Raw genomic sequence first — 19,372 nt, forward strand, 5'->3', positions numbered from 1 at the left:
AGAGGTTGGTTAGAGGAGGCTATTCCAGTGGAGACGATCCAGAAGGAGCCTCCAGGAAGATGAGAGAAGGCAGACAGCCCCACATATGGGAGTGAGGGAAGCCCGTTTCTAGAGGGAGAAAGCACTGAAATTCTGTCATTGCTGAGAGGGAAACGTTAAGGACTGAAAAAAATATCAAAGGACCTCAGAGTTGCTCATGGGTATTTTTCCCTGCTAAAATGGGCAGCATTAAAGATTGCAGAGGGAAAGGTGACTTTTTTCGTTACAGTGATGGGGAATAACCACTGGTCAGAATGTTAAAAGAGTGGCGAGACTAGCTAGGTAAAGGGGTACCAATTATAAGCACAGTAAGTTGTCTGAGGCATCTTTATGGGCTTTGTGTCTGCTCATATATTACAGCTACTAATAATTCCAATAAAAATACCTGTAAATAAAAAATTAAGCGCCTGCTCCATGCCAGACGATGTTCTCTGTGTACTTAATTTATATTATTTATATTATTTTGGATACTCACATTATATTCTACTCATTTTATATGAATAAAATGAATCTAAGATTAGTTTGAGCTCAGTAATTAATGCAGAGTTTCAGAGCTTTCAGCAGTGGAGTGTGCTTCAGTTCTGACTCCAGAGCCCACTGCCTCGTAGTGGTAACCGTAGAGCACCTGTCATTTACTGCGGGCTGGCTCCGATGAATGGATGCCCCTAGTGGCACAGGGCAGCTTTCCATAGGTCGCTCTGATCTCTCTTGGTTTAAGTCCTTTTTTTTAGTCCTTGATTATGGAAGGCAATTGGCCAGGATCATCCTCTTAAAAACTCGTAATTTGTGACCCCTGGGCTGTTATCCTTGTGTACATTCCTCTTGGGGTCCTTCTTTACCTACGGCGAGTGGCCCAGAGCAATTCCGTACTTTGCAAATGTCAGTGTAGTACCACATTGCTGACTCCTACTAACGGTATATTATTGATGTAAATAAGGCATATTTCCTCTGATTTTTATGAACATGGAAAACAAGGTCTCTGAATTTATATTTGAGTTAGAATCACCTGGAGGTGTTTTTCCTAAACGAGGCCTGGCTGGCCATCACAGGTGATTTTGATTTAGTACGCCCAGGACAGGCTCCCAGCCATGTGCATTTGGTAAAAGCCTCCCAGGGTGATTTTGATTTTGTTAATACTTATTTGATTGATTTGTGGCATGGCTGTTTTGATTTATTGTCCATTCTGATTTTTTTGAATTAGGAAAACTAATAGGAAGTAAATTAAGCACCCCCCAAATGTCCCATTTATCTTGTGTGCCCACATTGGGAAAACACAGACACACCAACACCCCCCCGCCCCACACACATCCATGCATACTCCCTGTCTCTGTCACCGCTCACTCCCTCTCTCCGTTCCTGTCTCTCTCTCTCTCTCTCTGTCTTTCATAAAATTCTAATTTTTCCCAGCATTCCGATCAGTTACTAATTGTTCTCTTGTGCTTTGCAGGATGGTGGTTGAGCCGAGTCTCCAAGATGAAAGTGAATTCTTGTATGCCGCACAGCCCGAGTTACTGAGGTACAGGACACCAGAGCTTGCCGTAGAGAAGGTTATGGACTGGTATCAGACCAGAGCAGAAGAAATAGAGCATTATGCCCGACAGGTGAGGGGAGAATGACAGCTGCCCCTCAATGATGCCAGCAGTGCCGTGTTGGGGCCTTAGGATTCCATGCGTGTCATGGCAGCCAACAGTGGGGCCAGGGATCATGTGTTTAGTTTGCATAGATGAAGTGAATATTTCTTATGACGTTTGCTCTTTCATCCTTTGCCTCAGAAGCTTTTGTGGCTTCTCTGGGGATTCTTAAAAAGCAAATACATAGAAGAAAAATTGTTCAAAATCTTACTCTAAAATGTAAGTTTCAAAATATGGTACATACTATCCACGATTTTCCATATATTTTTAATAGGCTTAATACCATGGAAATGTCTGTATTAACCCAGAAATACTCGATCAGCTCCCTGTCATATTGCAGTAATGCAGTTGATTTATATTTTGCTTTCTAGGAACCTTGTTTGAGGCTCTGTCTCTAATGTTTTCCTTAAGTCCGAACCTAATTCCCTTCAGTTCCCCCGTGCCTTTATGGAGCTGCAACGGAACTGCATCAGGCAGTGGGAGAGAGGGATGAGGATGTACTAAAGCCTAGGAGTCTGAATACTCAGCTTAAGTCTTCCACTAACATGCCTCGTGACTCTTGGGCCTGCCACTTACCTTTTCTGCACATGGATTTTTTTCACGGGGTTGGTTCCTGTACCAAGGTCAGCGGGAACAGAGAAAATACACAGGAGAGAATATTAAAAATTCTGCTAATTGAGTGCCCTGCAAATGTAAGCAATAGTTTTCTTCACATTAGAGAACAGAAGTTGGTAATTCAGAGCGAAGAATGGCAGAATGCACTTTGAAATCTCATTCAGGGTCTGGCCACTGGATGCCTTTTTCTTTCTATTTGCAGTCTTGGCTTCGGACCACCTATCCTACCATCAGTTTTTCATTTGACAGGAAGGCTGATTCTGAAGGGTCTGATGAGCAGCAGTGGGAAGGGATTTGCAGCCCTTTGTTTACATTTCTATGTAGTGATTGGTGCGGCCCTGTGTCTCCATTGGATAGCCTCCTTGAGTTTTTGCTTAATCTGACTCTTGAGGTATTCACAGAATTGAAGAGGAGTTATTTGTTGGAGCTGATGGTAATATTACAGATCGAACTTTTGGGGAGGGTGGGCCAAGAATATTTGATTGACTTTCCGGGTCTTTGAAGATGGCTAAGGACTGTAGTGCATTTGAAAATGTTTAGAATCCTGATACTGGGATGAGAAGGATCTCTGGAGGTGCTCTAGTCTAATTCCCAATGCGCTCTTTATACCTTGAGTGATAATGTGTTGGTGTAGGTTTATCGATTGTAACAAGGGAACCACTCCAGTGGGGGCTGTAGATAATGTGGGAGGTGTGGGTAGGTGGGGGTAGAGGTTCTGTGGGAAGTGGCTGTCCTTTCTTTTTTGTTTTTTTGCTGTCAACGCTCCTCTAATATGTAAAGTCTATAAAAAATAAACAGAAAGGAAACTATAGACCTTTCTGAAATTTAAATTTTTAACAGTCTAGTAATAATTCCTAGACACCTTGAATTCATTTTTGTGGAATTAGGAGTAGCTATAAAGAGAAGTGATTTGGGGGTGCTTTATTTAGCTGCTTTAAATTCTTTCATCTCTTTCCTTCATATACAAACACTTGTAATAGAAGTATTATTCTTCAGCTTCATTTTCTTTATTGATGCTTCGTGTGGCTTATGCTACAAAGTGATATCTAATACAGTTTTTATCTGTTTCATTTTTAGAGACTTAATTGATGTGGGACTTCTTATTCCTTAGTGCCTACAAATGCCTTTTAGCAAAGCTTGTTTGTTGGGTCAGGAAATATGTATAGGGGTGAAATTTATCCAGTGCGGGCTTGGGGTATGTGGCAGAATTCAAGTTGCATTAGAACCTGCTTTCACTTAAGGTGTCAGTATTGCGGTTTTAAAACATTTTTACCTCAGTAAGTATCTGGGAAAGCAACAACTTCAAAGTTAATATTAGGAAAACAAATCTGGATCACAAAATTGGTGAGCGTGTTAGAAATGGCAAATGTGCTGTATGTGTTCAAACCATTACTAGCACAAAGTTGTGTTTTATGCATCAGGTTTTCTTCATGCTTTCTGAAAATTCTGTGATATTCTGAAAACCTGTGACAGTTTTGTTTTTTTTGGCTTTTTTTTTTTTTTTGGCATACATGTAGATATATCTTCTCAGATGTGAACTATATTTTTATTACTAGAAGTTAGGTAAAAAACACTTATCTGTTGGAGTCTTACCAGATCACTGCTGTTTTGCCTCGTGCCTTACCTACCTATAGTTTCCCCCCCTGTATTTACTGGTACCGTTCTTTCCAACCGAAAGTACATTTCTTCTCTTTCCATTTCATCTGTACGGGTTAGTTCCTGGGGCTTTGAAGGGCTTTAAGGGTGGTCCTTTAATATTGCTCCTAGGTCCTTCCTGTCTGGATGCGGCGTCCCTCACCCTTCTCTGCTCCTCCCAGCCCACCTCCTTCTCATTCCCAGAAGATGATTTTCACTGGGGAACTTGGGAACTCATTCCCTTAATCCTTACTCTTTCTGGCTTCTCCCAGAGGAAGAGATCCCTTCTCTTGCATCCAGGCTACTGCTTTCCTTACCTGTGCTCTGGATTCCACACCCCAGCCTGCTCAGGGTTGTTCTGTGGCTCTTGGCTCTCTCCCCAGTGTCTTCAACCCCCTCCTTCTCTACTCTGTTCCTATTTTTTGGACATAACGTTCAAACAACTCCTGTTTTATAAATACAACGACAAAAAAATTAAGAGTCCTAATCTCCCTGGCTTTGGTTGCAGCTGTCTTCCCTCTGTTACAGCTCAGCCCCGAAATAGTCCCTTGTGCTTTGTGTTGTCACTTTCTCGGTGATTCTTTCCTCCTCATTTTTCTGGAGTCTAGCCACCCCTGCCACTCTAGGGAAACTGCTTCTTCACGTCCAATTCCCTTCCTTTGTTACTTTACACATCATTCTTAGACACCATTGCTTCCTGTCTCCCGCAGTCTCCTCTGTGTGGCTTCTGATGTGTCTTCGTGCTTTCCCGATTGCCCTTGTCTCAGCCATTCGTTTTCTTCTCCCAGTGGCTCATGTCCTTTGGCTTGTCCCTTATATTTTGCTGTCCCCTGGGTGCTGCTCTTGTCACTAGTCGAGAGTCTTCTAATACTAGTAAGTGCGGTTCTCTTCACTGGCCTGCCTGTTTTCTGCTCAGTTCCTTTCCAATTCATCATCCCGTGAATACTAAGGATTCCTTCTCAAGTGTGTAAATGGACTTATGACATGCCCCAGTTGAAAATACTTTGGTAGTATTTGCATTTCAGGATAAGCTGCAACTTCCTTAGCTCAGTGAACAGTATTCTCCGTTCTGCAGCCCCTCCCCCGCTCTAGCCATGTTTCTCCTCGCTTCGCTTCAGACCCTCTTCTCCGTCTCAGGAACTAACTGTACTCTCACAACACGTCACACAGCTCTGCCTTCCGTGCTGTTCCTCTGCCCTCCTTCCTTCTTGACCTGCCAATATTCACGGATTCTTGAAAGTGCATTTCAAGTCTTCCTCCCTCAGGGAGGCTTTGTGACAGGTTGGGCTGCGTGCCCTTCCTTGAGGTCCCCTCACCCTCCCTGTACTTCAGCCCTTGATGTACCAGGTCAGTTTCCCTACGAGGTGGAGAGATCACTGAAGGAGGAGACCTCCACTTACTCACCTCTATATTCCTAACACTGAGAATGGTGTTCAGTTCATAGGAGGTCCTCAGTAAATAACTAAGAGTCTGGGAATAAGGGAGTAAGTGGGGAATACGAGGTGCCGGGAGTGAAGGACACGTTAGATGATTTTGCCATCAGCCAGGGTTACGTCCTTTCATAAACCCGATCAAGTGATGGGGAGTCAGATTGCTGTGTCCTGAGCATGTCTAGGAAAATCAGTCCTCATTTTGGTCTAAGTGAAGTGTAAATATTTGAATTGAGACAGAGAAAGTGTCTATCAGAGTTCATTGTTCAGCGAGTATTTATTGAATGCCTCTCGTGTGGGAGGCGCCATGGAAGGATAGGTACTGAACGGGGATATAGAAGCAAAAATTTTTGTTTCTGGAGCAGAGTGATATAGTGAAAATAGGATTAACTTGGCATTATCACTAACTAGCTCCCCCCCTTGTTAATATTGTGAGAATGAAATTGACAAGTGTATGTAAAACTGCTCTTAAACTGTCGTGCTCTATGGATTTAAGGTGGTTGTCTTTTATTATCTTCAGTATTTCTTGCTGATTCTTTTGAAACCATTTGCTGATATATTTGATAAAGAACTCTACTGTTTTTATAATAAATAAATGCATGTTGCTGATAATACAATTTTATATAAGGTGATTAGCAGAATTAGATTCTGTACTGGAGGCTTTTACCCGAGACAATGTGGGAGACACAGAACACTCAGATTTACTGTCGCTTTTCCGTTCCAGGTCGACTGCGCGTTGTCACTCATTCGACTTGGAATGGAGCGGAACATTCCCGGTTTGCTGACTCTGTGTGATAATTTGGTTACTCTGGAAGCTTTGGTTTATGAAGCCGGGTGTGATCTAACCCTAACCTTGAAAGAACTCCAGCAGATGAAAGACATTGAAAAACTAAGACTACTGATGAATAGTGTAAGTTTTGTTTTAACTTTATTTTTAAGCATTCCCTATGTGCTTTGATTAATATGGGTCTCAAAGCCAAAGATAAAATGTCCTCCAAACCCGAGCAGTTAGTAGATAAAGGAGGGTTTCTTGACTTAAAAAATAAATAAGAATAAAAAATAAATTAAAAATAAATAAAAATAAAAAAATAAAACAAATAAAAAATAAATTAAAAAAATCCAATTTTTGAATAAATTGCTGAAAGCATCCCCAAATTATTTTGACTCTTTTGGTACCTTGCTTGCCCTTTATTCATACTCCTCTGTGTATAACTTTTTTTTCTTTTAGCTGGGCATATTTCTAAGCTAGCTGGCCATTCTAATAATCATGTTTCTAGTCCTTCACTAATGTTAAAATTCCCAATTACTTATATATTTCACTTACACGGAAGTACTGGAGGTCAGAGGGCCAGGTGCTTGTGTGAAGAAAACATCTTGGCTTAGGGGTTCATAACTTTAGGAGAATTTGCCCAGCACTTTTATATTCTTCTTGGGTCACCCTGGGGAGAAAGTGCACTGCGCCATCTAGGACCTTGTTTCTGCTGAGCCCACTGAACAGAGAGAGACACCTCTGAGACAAGAATGATGGGGCTGCAGGGGCACCAGCTGTCAAGGATGCCCCGTGTAGTTTTTGCTCTTGGGTAGCCTGGTTCCAATGGGCCGGCTGAGGGGACGAGTCATGGCTGCCCTGTCTGTTCTTTTTTCTCCCTGACTCTTTTCTTTTTTCTTCTTTTCTTTTCTTTCTCCTGTGCTCTTTTTCATCTTCCTTCCTTTTCCTTCTCGTCGTCTTTCTCCCTCGGGCCCTCCCTTCCCTTTCGCTTTATAATTTCCCCCCTCTGATAACCCAGCCAGTGAAAATTGATTTGTGTTATAGGTAAGACTCCTCTTATGGGATTTAGGACTATCTTCTGGGATAATTAAAAGAAGGAATTGTGTAATTTCAGGAAGAATGCGTAAAATCATGTGTGTCATTGGAGTTTTGTGAAGGTGGTTGTAAAGGGGCAAAACAAAACAGGAAAAGGAGAAGGAAGGGAGAGATTCTGGGATTTTATACAGAAGACGGTCCTCAAGTGGTTCCCTTCTAGAGCTTTTCAGTGCTCCTGTCTCTGTCTCTCTGTTTTTTTCTGTTTTACTCTTCCTGTCTGTGGTCACTCTCTCTCTCTGCACACACACACACACACACACACACACACACACACTTTATTGAGTAGAATCTCTCTTTGCCCTGGAAGACCTCATATTGAAGTTGTACTAGTAGCGTGTTGGTCTTCCAGAGCAGAGCTTAGGCTGTGAGGGACCCAGAGTGACCGTGGTCCTGCAGAGACGGGCCGAACTGCTGTTAGCTCTGCCACCCCCAGGCACAAGATGATTCTCCTGCTACTTCTCAGCCTGCCTGGGAGAGGGGTACTGGAGTGTCTGTTTTAGTAAGTGCTGGGCTACCGTTCAACATTAGTCTGATTATATGTGCATTTTAGAACTTGTTGTCTGTATAATCAGGTGTTTAATGTGTTTGTTTTGGTGAATTGTATTTTCAGTGTTCTGAGGACAAATACGTGACAAGTGCCTACCAGTGGATGGTCCCCTTTCTTCATCGTTGTGAGAAACAGTGTCCTGGTGTGGCTAATGGGCTGTTAAAGGAGTATTTAGTAACTTTAGCTAAAGGGGACTTAAAGTTCCCCCTGAAGATATTTCAGCATTCCAAACCAGATGTAAGTAGAAACTCTAAACTCTTAAGAACCTCAGCACTTCTTCCTCTGCAGAATTAGGTTTTATTTGTCAATTTGTTATAATAGACTTTATAAGTAATTTCTCTTTAAACAAAAAAGGATATGGTTGTTATGTTATTCTTTTCTTGTATTATTTTATTATTTAAATTTTATTTAAAATCAATGAATGTATAGTGTATTATTAGTTTCAGAGGTAGAGTTTAGTGATTCATCATTTGCATATAACACCCAGTGCTCATCACATCAAGTGCCCTCCTTAATGTCCATCACCCAGTTACACTGTCATTCCCCATCCACGTCACCTCCAGCAACCCTCAGTGTGTTTCCTAGAGTTCAGTGTCTGTTATGGTTTGCTTCCCTCTCAATTTGATCTTACTTTGTTTTTTCCTTCCCTTCCCCTATGTTACTCTGTTTTACTTCTTAAATTCCACATATGAGTGAAATCATAGGTTGTCATGTTATTCTTTAAACATGTTTCAATTCGGTCAAACAATTTTTTTAGAAGTTCATATGTTTATTTTGATTTATTTATTCCAAAGTTTGTTGACTTTCTGTTTCTACTGATTATGTATATTGATATATATCAAGACCAAAAATGCTAATAGCTGGTAGATAACTGAATTCTTACTGTAGACAGGTACTGTACAAGTGTTAACTCAATCCTTATAACAATCCTTAAGGTGGGTATTTTTATTAATAATTGGAGGGAAAGAAAAATTGTGATATAGAGTGGTCAGGCAGTTGCCCAGGGTCACACAGTAAGGAGTGGGATCTGGATTCACGCATAGGTCTTCCAGTTTCACAGCTGTGTTCTTCACCATTAAGCTTTGCCCTAACACCAGTAGAAGAAGACACATTCTTGCCCTTTAGGATCTTCAAAATATTTATGGAAATCTTTAGAATCTCATAAGGAAATCTATAATTATTCTTAATAATGTTTGTATTTGCTTAAGAGTACCATATTGTTGACTCTCAAGCAACAGAGCGTTTAGGGGCACCAGCCCCCCACCCCCTATGCGGGCAAAAATCCATGTATAATTTTTGACTCCCTCTAAACTTAACCATCAGTAGCCTACTGTCGACCTTACCAATGACATAGACAGTTGATTATTTTTAGAAAAAATTAAGCTAGAGAAAGGAAAATGTTATTAAAATCATACAGAAGACAAAATACATTTACAATACTGTGCTGTATTTATAAAGAAAGAATTGGCTTGTAAGTGGACCCACGCAATTCAAGGGTCAATCGTATTTATAGCTATGTACTTCCACAGAATTCAGATGGTTGTTCAGATTCATTGGCAATAAGTCATTTTATTAAGTGCAGCATACTTTCACAAAGTAAATAACCTCTTAATTTAGCCATAAATCAAATATGCTGCTTTAAGAGACAGTGGCTCCCTTTCTATTGGAGGGGGCTCAAGCAGGAAGCAGGATAGTACAGTCACTGTAAGGCACTGACTTTGTTGTCAGATTCAAAACGTTGGATTGGGTTGCAAGCAGAAGCCATTTAAAGCCTCTTCCGATACCGAATTCTAATTGAGTGCACTTCCTTGAGCTAGCCAGTCTGAAGTCCTCAGAAGTATATGGTCACAGACCATATAATCAAGATAGAAAAAGGAAGCATTGCTTAGCTAACCTTACACATTTTTTTTGGTTTCTGAAAGGGTTGTTTGTCAAACATGTATCTGTTCTTTGGCTATTTAAAATTTTCCATCTTCTCATAAGCAGTTCCCACTTAGTATTCTGATTTTGAATTTGGGGTGGTTTGCTGTGAGCCGAGGGTGGGTTGCTTATGACAGCAGAATCTATGTGAGCAGCAGGATGGATTGAATATGAATGTTTTATGAGGAAGAAAGAAGTGACTTTAAATTCCTTCCAGTAATCTTATTTGTGATACTTCTTCCTTACAGAGTCTTGTAAATCCTTTGTATGTCATCAGCTTTTTGTTGTTTTTACTTGGCAATTTAGCATGTGTCTTTTGAATAAAGCATACAGCCATTTGCTTTTGTTGAAATACGTAAACATCAAAGCAGAAAACAATGGTGAGGCTGGGCTCTTCCTTTCCAATCTATCCTCTTTATCTCTATCAATATTATCTTTCCCCAACAGAAATTTGATCGTGTTGTGATCTGTGGGAAACCAGTGTCTACAAGGCAAATGTTGGGATCTCTGGAGTGGCTTAGAAGGTTCTCTGTGGTCTGTTTCCAGTCTGTCTCTTTAACCTCATTTCCCTCTGAGAGTGAATGAGCTAGTCTACTCACACTGACCTTCTCATCCTGTCTTCATGCTGTCCCCCCAGACTTTCATGCCTCTTTATGCTTTTATAGATTGCTTCCTTTGTTTGGGATGGTCAGCTTCCCTTCACAGACACTTCCCTGTCCTTCAAGATCCTGCTGTCTAAGATTCCCTCTGCTAGGAGACCTATGCCTTACCTGTGCTATGACAGGTCTTGTCCTTGCCTCTGTAATAATGCACGTCACACTGTGTCATGATTAATGTTCACGTGTTTCTCTTTCTTCCTTTTGTTTCCTATGTATGTTCTCTATGTCTCACGCATCTGTGTATTACCAGGGAGTAGTGCTTTGCGGAGAGCAGGTGCTCAGTAAATTTAGTTAGGGCAAATGATGGGTGAACGATTGAAACTGGGTTTCATTGTGATGCTCTAAACCACTTGATTACATTTGTTTGCTTTGGTAGGACTGTGCTTGGAGCACAGTGTTTGTTTTATTTTACTTGACTCTTTACAAAAAGAATATACCTTGGATCTGCCATGAGTCATGCACGGTGTGTTTATAGTAATATAACAGGAGCAGTGATTTCTGTATCAGACAGCTTAGGCTAAATTATGCTGCATGAACAACTGATCACTAAATCTGAGTAGTTTAGAACAGCAGACATTCATTTCTCACAAGCAGTGTATAGGCTATGGTTGGGCTTCTGCTGTGTTCCATGTCTTGTTCATTCCAGGACGTGGCTGAAAGAGCAGGCCCCTTTTCTAAGCTGTGGCAAAGGAGAAAGCAAAGTAGAACCACACGGGGCTCTTAAAGCTTAGCTCAAAGTGCGTCCAGTTACATCCTCTCACATTTCACAGGCCAGAGGAAGTCTAGCCAACCCTGTTGTTAACGAGGCAGGGAAGCATAATCCTGTCTTGGGAAGAAGGGAGTGAATACTCGGAAGCAATAATACAAACACGTTTGTCCTTTTAACTGTAGCAGATGCTTCAAACTCTTCCTCTCCTTCATAGTACCCTGATTTTATACACTCATCTGTGATTGTAAGCTGCTGTTCTTTATTTGCACGGCCCTTTGGAAAGTGAATCTTTTGAAGGAACTGGGGCGAGTCTGGATGGAGGTGATTTGGGAATAAAATATTCTGCCTTCTTGTGTTCTCAGTCTTCCGTACTAGCATTTTTTTAAATGCATTGTGTATGGGAACTATGGACTTTAAAAAAATACAGTTTTCTAGGCTGAACCCAGATACAATGAGTGAGAATTTGGGGGCTATGGACCTGGAATATGCAGCTGACAGTTTACCCAGTGATTCTGATAGAAAGCCTTTCGATCTGTGTTACAAACAATTCCCACTGTTGGTTTGCTGTTCCTCCAGTTCTTGTAGTGCTGAAGGTCTCTTTCATCTGGTCAGGAATGGAACCGTGTCAAGTTTCAGAAGGACTCTCCTGCTCCCAGTTTCCCATGTTCCTGTAGTGTAGTACTCCAGGGCCCTGAGTTTGGAAGCTCTGGGTGCTGACCAGCAATGGCATAGGTGGGAAAGCCTACTTAACACTTTAAACTCTTACTGCAATTTCCTGCTTGCCTACTTTGGGCCCACACTCCTGAGGGAATTGAAAAGTGCCTCTACAGCCATGCAGTTGGGTATGATAGCCTCCGGCCATGGGTGGCTACATAAATTAAAATAATAAAATAAAGTAATTCATTTCTCAGTCTCACTAGTTTTCTGTTACTTCTAGTATTTTGTAATTACAAACAATGCTGTAATGAATAACCTTGTGTCTTTGGTATACCTTCAAGGTGTATTTCTTGAAGGGGCATCTTGAGCCTAAAGGCAGGGGTCGTGTTGCTGCTGCCAGATTTCTCTGCAGAGGGCTTGGTCCCTTTGACATTCCCACCAGCATGTAGGAGCATGCCTGTTTCTCCACAACGTTGTGGACGGAATTGGTTGCTGTATTTAAAAAATTTTGCTAGTGTGGTAGGTGAAAAGTGGCATTTCAGTGTTGTTTTAATTTGCATTTCTTTAATTTTGAGTAAATTAGAACATTTCCTCATATATTTGAGGGGGTTATCTCTTTTTTGGTGAATTGTCCATCATTTCTTTCCCCCATTTTCACTTGGACTTTTGTTCCTTTGTGATTTACTTTTGTAGAAATTCAGATTTATTGGTGTAATTAGCCCTTTTTTTTTGTGGTATGTATTGTGTATATTTCTCCCAGTTGGTAGGCTGTCTTATGACTTTGTTTATGGTGATTCATGTCAGGCAGAATTTTTATCTTTTTATTTATGTGTAGTCAAATTGAACAATCTTTTATTGCCTCTTTATTTTGAGTCATGGTGAGAAAGCCTTTTCTTACTCCAAGGTTAAAGAATAATTCACTCATTTTCTTTCAGTACTTGTATGGTTTTATTTTTATGTTTAGGTCAGCAATCTACTTGGAGTTCATTCTTTTGTTTGGTGAGATGTGGATCTAATTTTTTTTTTCCCCAGATGGCTACCTAGCTGTCCCAGCACAATTTATTAAAATTTTTGTCTTTTCTTAAGCGATGCCACTTTTGTCATACCAAATTTCCATTTGTTGGTTAGTCTCATTCTAGAGTTCTTATCTTGTTACTGGCTTGTCCGTACACTTTTTATTTTGTATTTTATTTATTTTGTATTTTATTTATTTACATTTTTTTAGATTTTATTTGTTTATTTATTAGAGTGAGAGAGCAAGCAAGCAGGGGGAGACACAGAGGAGAAAGGAGAGGGACAAGCAGACTCTGTGCTGAGTGCAGAGCCCCATGTAGGGCTTGATCTCAGGACCTTGAAATCATGACCTGAGCTGAAATCAAGAGTTGAATGCTTAACCAACTGAGCCACCCAGGTGCCCCTAGGAGCACAACGTTTTAATTCTAGAGATCTTATAATGGGTTTGTAAAAAGTCTGGTAAGGGTACCTCTGTAGTTTTTTCCCCCCAGGTTTTTAGTTTAGTTTAGTTTTGTTTTTAAAAGATATTCTTATATGTTTGTTTCTCCATCTGAACTTTTGTAACAACTTGGCTAATTCCATAAAACAGCTTGTTGGTATATTTAGTGTATTTACATTAAATTTATAAATTGGTATATTTAGTGTAATAATATTAAATTTATAAATTGGCGAGACCAATATCTTTATAATGTTTCAATGTTTATAATGTTTCTTCTATTCAAGAAGAGGGGGTGTCATTCTGTTTGTTCATGCCTTGTTTAAATGTCTTTCAGGAGTGTTTGAAAAATGTTCCTCATGTAGGTCTTGAACATTTCTTGTTAAACTTATTCCTAAGCATTTAATTTTCTGCTTCTGTTTTAAATCGAGTTTTCCCTACCTTCAGTCCTCTGTCTGTTGTTTCTGTACATGAAAGCTGTTGATCTTGTATGTTAATTTTGCGTTCTGTCAGTTCACTAATTTTTTGCATTGCTTCATTCTCTGGGGTTTTCCAGGTATCATATCTTATCATTTGTTCTTTATCCACTTCTCTGTAGTGCATAATTTTAAGACCATTTAACAAAACCAAATTATAACTTTCTGACATCTCACCTTGCGGTGCAGTATGGAAAATAATCTGCTACCTCTAGTGGGGAAGACTTACTGACTTCGAGAAAATTTTAGAGGGGCTCTCTTCTATCAGCTTGAGATGGGGCAAATGATGGTTTAATAGTTAACACTGAGTTATTAGGATGGGAATGATGGAAATAAGAGGAAGTGTGTCTTACACTTTATGAAGTTAGACATCTTGTAGGGAGTTGAACAGAGCAAGAATAGAAAGTGTCTTAAAAGTTTGAGCATTACGACTCATATGCATAATAGATTGTATTAAGAAAGATATGCTAAATGGCACAGGAAGAGAACAAAAAGAAGCCATAGGAATACAGAGAGGGAAAAGGATCTGTGTGTGAGAGTAGTATGAGGATGTCCTCATTGGACCAGCATTTATGGAGCTTATGGAAGAGACTAGAAATCTGGGAAAGCCCAGTTGAAGTCAGAGTCAAATAGAGATAAAGCAGGATTATCAGGGAGGTTTTAGATAGGGCAAGACTAAGTTTTTTGAGAAGTTCCATGTAGGACTAGAATAAGACAAGGAGACAAAAGACTAATATTATGTTTACATACAGCAAGTAATTTAATTTGCGTGAACTAAAATTTGCATAGTGGTTCAGAGGACAGGAAGGGTGAGTTGGCACCAGGCCATGAAGGAACTTGAGTAGAAGGCAAAAGGCTCACATTGTAGGGCTACTAAGGGTTTTCAACAGAAGATTTTGAACATATGTGATCAATTGTGGATTCTAGAACATTTAACTTCCAAGTGATACTTGAATGTTACAGGGAGGGAAAGGAAGCAGGGAAATCAAGGAAACCGTCATGGAGTTTGGCTTCTGTTTCAGTTGGTTTTCCAATTTATTCCTTTTTCACTGAAACTGGTTTCAATTTTTTTTCCCTTTTCCTGTAGGAGTTATTTATGACTATAGTTTTCCTCCATCTCTCCCATTCTTCCTGTATGTGAAGTTTTCCTGCAGGACCAGGAGAGCCTGTGTCGCTTGGTATGGGCTCTGGAGCCGGCTGCCTGCATTAGACTCCTGGGCTGACCAGGAGTCTAATGCCTTGAGCAAGTGATGTGTCTTGTCAGTGCCCCAGCGTTCCCTTTATGGAAAACTGAGACAGAACCAGTATTAACCGTACAGGATGGTTTGAGGAATTATGAATGAATGCATGTGAAGCACATAGAAATAGTACCTGGCACACAATGAGAAATTAGAAAAAGTTAGCGATTTTAATTAACTTTTAATAAGAATTACTTTTATTGTGCTCTCTTTGTCTCTGTTTCACCAGTCTGCCACTTTGCAACCTTGGATAACTCTGTCAAACGTCCATGTCAAATTAATGATATGTTTCTTTTTTACCACCTTGAAGAAATGTATCTAACTCCTTTAACCCTACTGCTTCAGAAAACTTCACTTCTTTGTAACTTGAATGTTTCTTCTTCCCATCTATTGATGTGATTTTTCTACTGAGAAGATGCCTTTGTTTGGCAGCTTCTCTCCAGCACTTACCTGTTTTGTGAGTTTCTACTAAAATGTTGAAAACCACTAGCTCTTTATTATGGAATCACTTTAAACTTATTTTGTCATTAAATAGGGCTCTAAGAATATAGTTTCAACTTTCCATTTTGGAGCCTTTGGTAATAATGGAAGCATTCTTCATGTATTAATTTAATCCTCACAACAATGATATTTAGGAAGATGTAATATCCAGTAAGATGAGAAGTAGAGATGAGAAAAACAAGGGACAAATACAGTATTTTTATATCCCAGAAAATAAGAAAGAGAGTCTGGTTTGCGGTAGGAAGCGTGTATCCTGTGGAGACAGTGATCGTAGTAGCCGGCTTCCTGCATCAGAGTGTGTTCTGTGATTTCAGTATTACTGCATTGCAGTGTGACTTCTTCTGAATAGAATGTCAGTACTGTTTAGTTACATGACTAATATATAATGCATACTGAAAAATAGTAGGTTCGAACATCTCTGAATATTAGTTAAGGAATTTTATATATTTTTGTAATTGAAACACATAAAATTTGGCTTTAGGGTTAGAAATGTTTTTAATGAATTGCCTTTTCAATTCACTGTGTTTCTTCTATCTACTTTATCCTGAATGGGTCATAAATTGAAGAATCTGTTTTTAGCAGGTGCAAAGCTTATGGGTACAAATTATCTTTTCTAGCTCATTCTGTAATTAAAATGTGATTTCATTTAGAATTATTAAAGACCCCAAAAGTCTGTAAGCTAAAGAAAAATCAAGATTTGTTTTTGCAGCTGATTAATTGCACTATTTAATATTCTATTGACAGTTGCACTGGGCTATGGAAAACTGACTGTAAATCTGCTGACGTTTAGTACAGCATGCTTTATTTTCTCTAGCTGCAGCAAAAAATTATTCCTGATCAGGACCAACTGATGGCAGTAGCTCTAGAGTGCATCTACAGCTGTGAACGAAGTGACCAGCTGTGTCTTTGCTATGACATATTAGAGTGTCTTCCACAAAGAGGATACGGGTAAGAACCCACAGCGTGCCAGCCTTATTGTTGTCTTTTCATCCTAACAGCTAAAACGAAAATGTTGCTTCCCACAGTGTTCTTTAGACAGCATTTTGGGAATATAAAAAATGTACAGAGAAGAAAATGGAATCACCTGCAAACCTGTTGCCTAGAGATAAACTTGTTTTTCTAGCAGTATGTGAGGAGTCACTATAATTTTGTCAACCTTGATAAATTATCCATTAAAAAACAAAAATACCACCACCACCACAACAAAAAATACTTTGTTTTTAGTGGGTAGACAGTGATGTCTCTGTTTGAAGTTGTGTTTCTAATTAAGCATTTCTCATATTGATGGGTTCGTGGTATTCTGTGAATTACTTGTTCGTGGCCCTTGGCTATAATAATCGTGTTTAAGTAGTGTATGAATATACATAATTTTATTTTACTTTTTCTTTCAGTTTTATTGAGATATACAGTGCTGTATGTTAATTATAAGTTTGAGGCGTTCGTCGTAGTAACTTAACATACATTGCGAAATGACCATAGTCAGTTTAGTTAACATCCATCGTCTCACACAGATACAAAAAAAAGAAAAAAAGTTTTTTACCTCGTGATGAGATCTTTTACTCTCATAACAACTTTCAAATCTAACATGTAGCAGTGTTTGGGTTGTTTTCTTTTGGTTTCCCAAATCGTTCCTTGATTGGAACATGTTGTACATTATAAGTCATCACAGTGCATTGTGTGCCCTGTACTTACTTATCGTAGACCTGGAAGTTTATCCCTTTTGACCACCTTTATCCTGTTCCCACGCCTCCCACTCCCACCTCAGGTAACCACAAATCCGATCTTTTTCTTTGAGTTTATTGTTGTTGTTTTGAGTTTTTTAAGATTCCACATATAAGTGAGATCATCATACGGTATTTGCCTTTCTTTGACTTCTTTCAGTTAGTATAATGCCCTCGAAGTCTGTCCATGTTGTCCTAAATGGCAGGATTTCCTTCTTTTTTTTTTAATGATTGAATCGTATTCCATTGTGTATATGTAACTGGCACATTTTCGTGCTTCGTACATCTGTCGATGGGCACTTAGGTTGTTTCTAGTCAATCTTGGCTACTGTGACTAATGCTGCTCCCTCTCTCTTTTCCTTCTAAGGAAATTTTTATTTTTTGTGAAATGAATGATAGAAATCACCAATTTTGCACCCCACTGTGAAATAATTGTTTCATGCAGTCACTAGTGGTTCTGCAATCAGGTGAAAGATTGATGGGTAAAGGATATTTGCATGGTACCAAAGTATCACCACAGCAACTTCATTTATTTTTTTGTCATTGTACAGGGGAAATTTAGCTTTGTAAAGTAGAAGTCTGACTGCCATCACCTTTAATCATGCTACCAAATGCACTATCACGATCAGCCTGGTGTTACGTGCCTCCTGGCGAGATACCGATATGAAGTAAAGTTGTTCATTCTTAATCTAATCAGTCCTTTGGGCTGAACTGCAGATTTACAAGGAATGCAGAGAATAACGGAACAAGTTAAATCACACCATGAAGGAAACAGTCAAATGCAAAGTGTAAGACACTCTACAAGTCAGCTGGTCTTTTCGCTTTGAAAAGTCTGTGTCTGTGGAGGTGTTGATCTAAAATCAAGGAGTCTGGGGGCGCCTGGCTGGCTCAGTCAGGAGAGCATGTGACTCTTAATCTCATGGTCATGAGTCTGAGCCCTAGTAGAGATGACTTATATTAAAAAAAAAATTAAAAAATAAAATCAAGGAGTCCAAAAAGACATAATTCTCTCCTAATTTTTAACTATAAAGTAATGTATGCACAAAATGAAAGTGAGGGAATTGAAAAACTTGTAATTGATAAATAGCTGTTTGCTACCCCACCTTCTCCATGCTTGAATACCTGTCTCCTCACAGGAAACACTTGCATTGAACGTGTTTTTCTTCTGATCTTTGCCTGCCTCCTCTAAGACAGCTCCTGTTGTGACTGCAGTTTTACATGACTATTGACTTCCTTTTGTGGAAGTCTACCCATCCCCCATACCGACTTCTGCCATTTTTTTCAGTGTAGTTAGGTAGTATTTTCATCATTATGTTACATAAATATTATTTCTGGGTATCATTATATTTCCTTTGTATGCAAGTTTTTGTTTTTCCTGAATTTTTTCTCTTTTTTTAGAAATCACCTTTTCCTTTTTTGTTGTTTTATGTGTTTCCATCTATCTCCTTTTCTCTTCTAACGGAAATAGATAACTTTTTTATGTGGTCAGACATATCTCAGTTCCTTCCCTTTTCCCCATTTTCTCTCCCTTTCTACCTTTTGGAACATCCTTCTTGGAATTGTCTTTTCTCCTGTTTCAATGTGGATCAGTTGTCCCATATTCTGCACAGCTGCCATCCTGCGACTTTGGTTTGCCTCTCTCTTGGGCTACATATTGCATTTCTGGAATTTCTTTTCTCTTTCCTTCACTTATTCTCTCATTTTGATAGAACACAATCTTAATAGCTTCCTATCAAAGATTACATGGAGGCATTTTTATTTTGAGACTGCCCCATGTCAGAAAGATACCATAATTGCCCCCTTGAACTTGATAGAAACCTTCGCTATGTATGCAGTTCTAGGTTTATAATCATCTTTTCCTTGTGAGTTTTGAAGGCATCAGTCTTGTCCTCTCCTCCAAGGATTGTCAAGTAGTCCTGTAGCATTGTAAATCACTACTTTATAGATGGCTTCCCTTCCTTTCTGAATATTGCAGTACCTTCTCTTCATCTCTAATGTTCTGAAATATCATAAGGATGTGTTTTATTGTGACTCTAAATTTGTTGTGTTGATCATTTAGAAGTCTGTTCCAATCTGGAAACACCTGCCCTTTAGAGTTTTGGGAAATTTTCTTATATTCTTTCCTTGATAAGTTTCCTTGGTAATTTTATTTGTACTCCCTTTTTCTTTCTTTCTTTTTCTCTTTCTTTCTTTCTTTCTTCTTCTTTATTTACTTCCCTTTTTATTCTTTTTCCTGTTTTTTATGCTTTGTTAAATGATCTGGGAGTTTCTTCAGTTTTA

General features: G+C 39.3%; 1 protein-coding gene across 2 annotated transcripts in view; it reads left to right on the forward strand.

The window, feature by feature from the left end:
* NBAS (NBAS subunit of NRZ tethering complex) overlaps positions 1-19,372 on the forward strand; it is a 336,415-nt gene that overhangs the window by 121,816 nt on the left and 195,227 nt on the right. For both annotated transcript variants that reach the window (XM_034659882.1, XM_034659883.1), the window contains 4 exons: positions 1,487-1,640; positions 6,075-6,260; positions 7,825-7,998; positions 16,186-16,319. In XM_034659882.1, the coding sequence (XP_034515773.1) occupies positions 1,487-1,640; positions 6,075-6,260; positions 7,825-7,998; positions 16,186-16,319 (648 nt within the window). The remainder of the gene's footprint in view (positions 1-1,486; positions 1,641-6,074; positions 6,261-7,824; positions 7,999-16,185; positions 16,320-19,372) is intronic.

The sequence above is a fragment of the Ailuropoda melanoleuca genome, chromosome 4, assembly GCF_002007445.2.
Source record: "Ailuropoda melanoleuca isolate Jingjing chromosome 4, ASM200744v2, whole genome shotgun sequence".
Classification (NCBI taxonomy): Eukaryota; Metazoa; Chordata; class Mammalia; order Carnivora; family Ursidae; genus Ailuropoda; species Ailuropoda melanoleuca.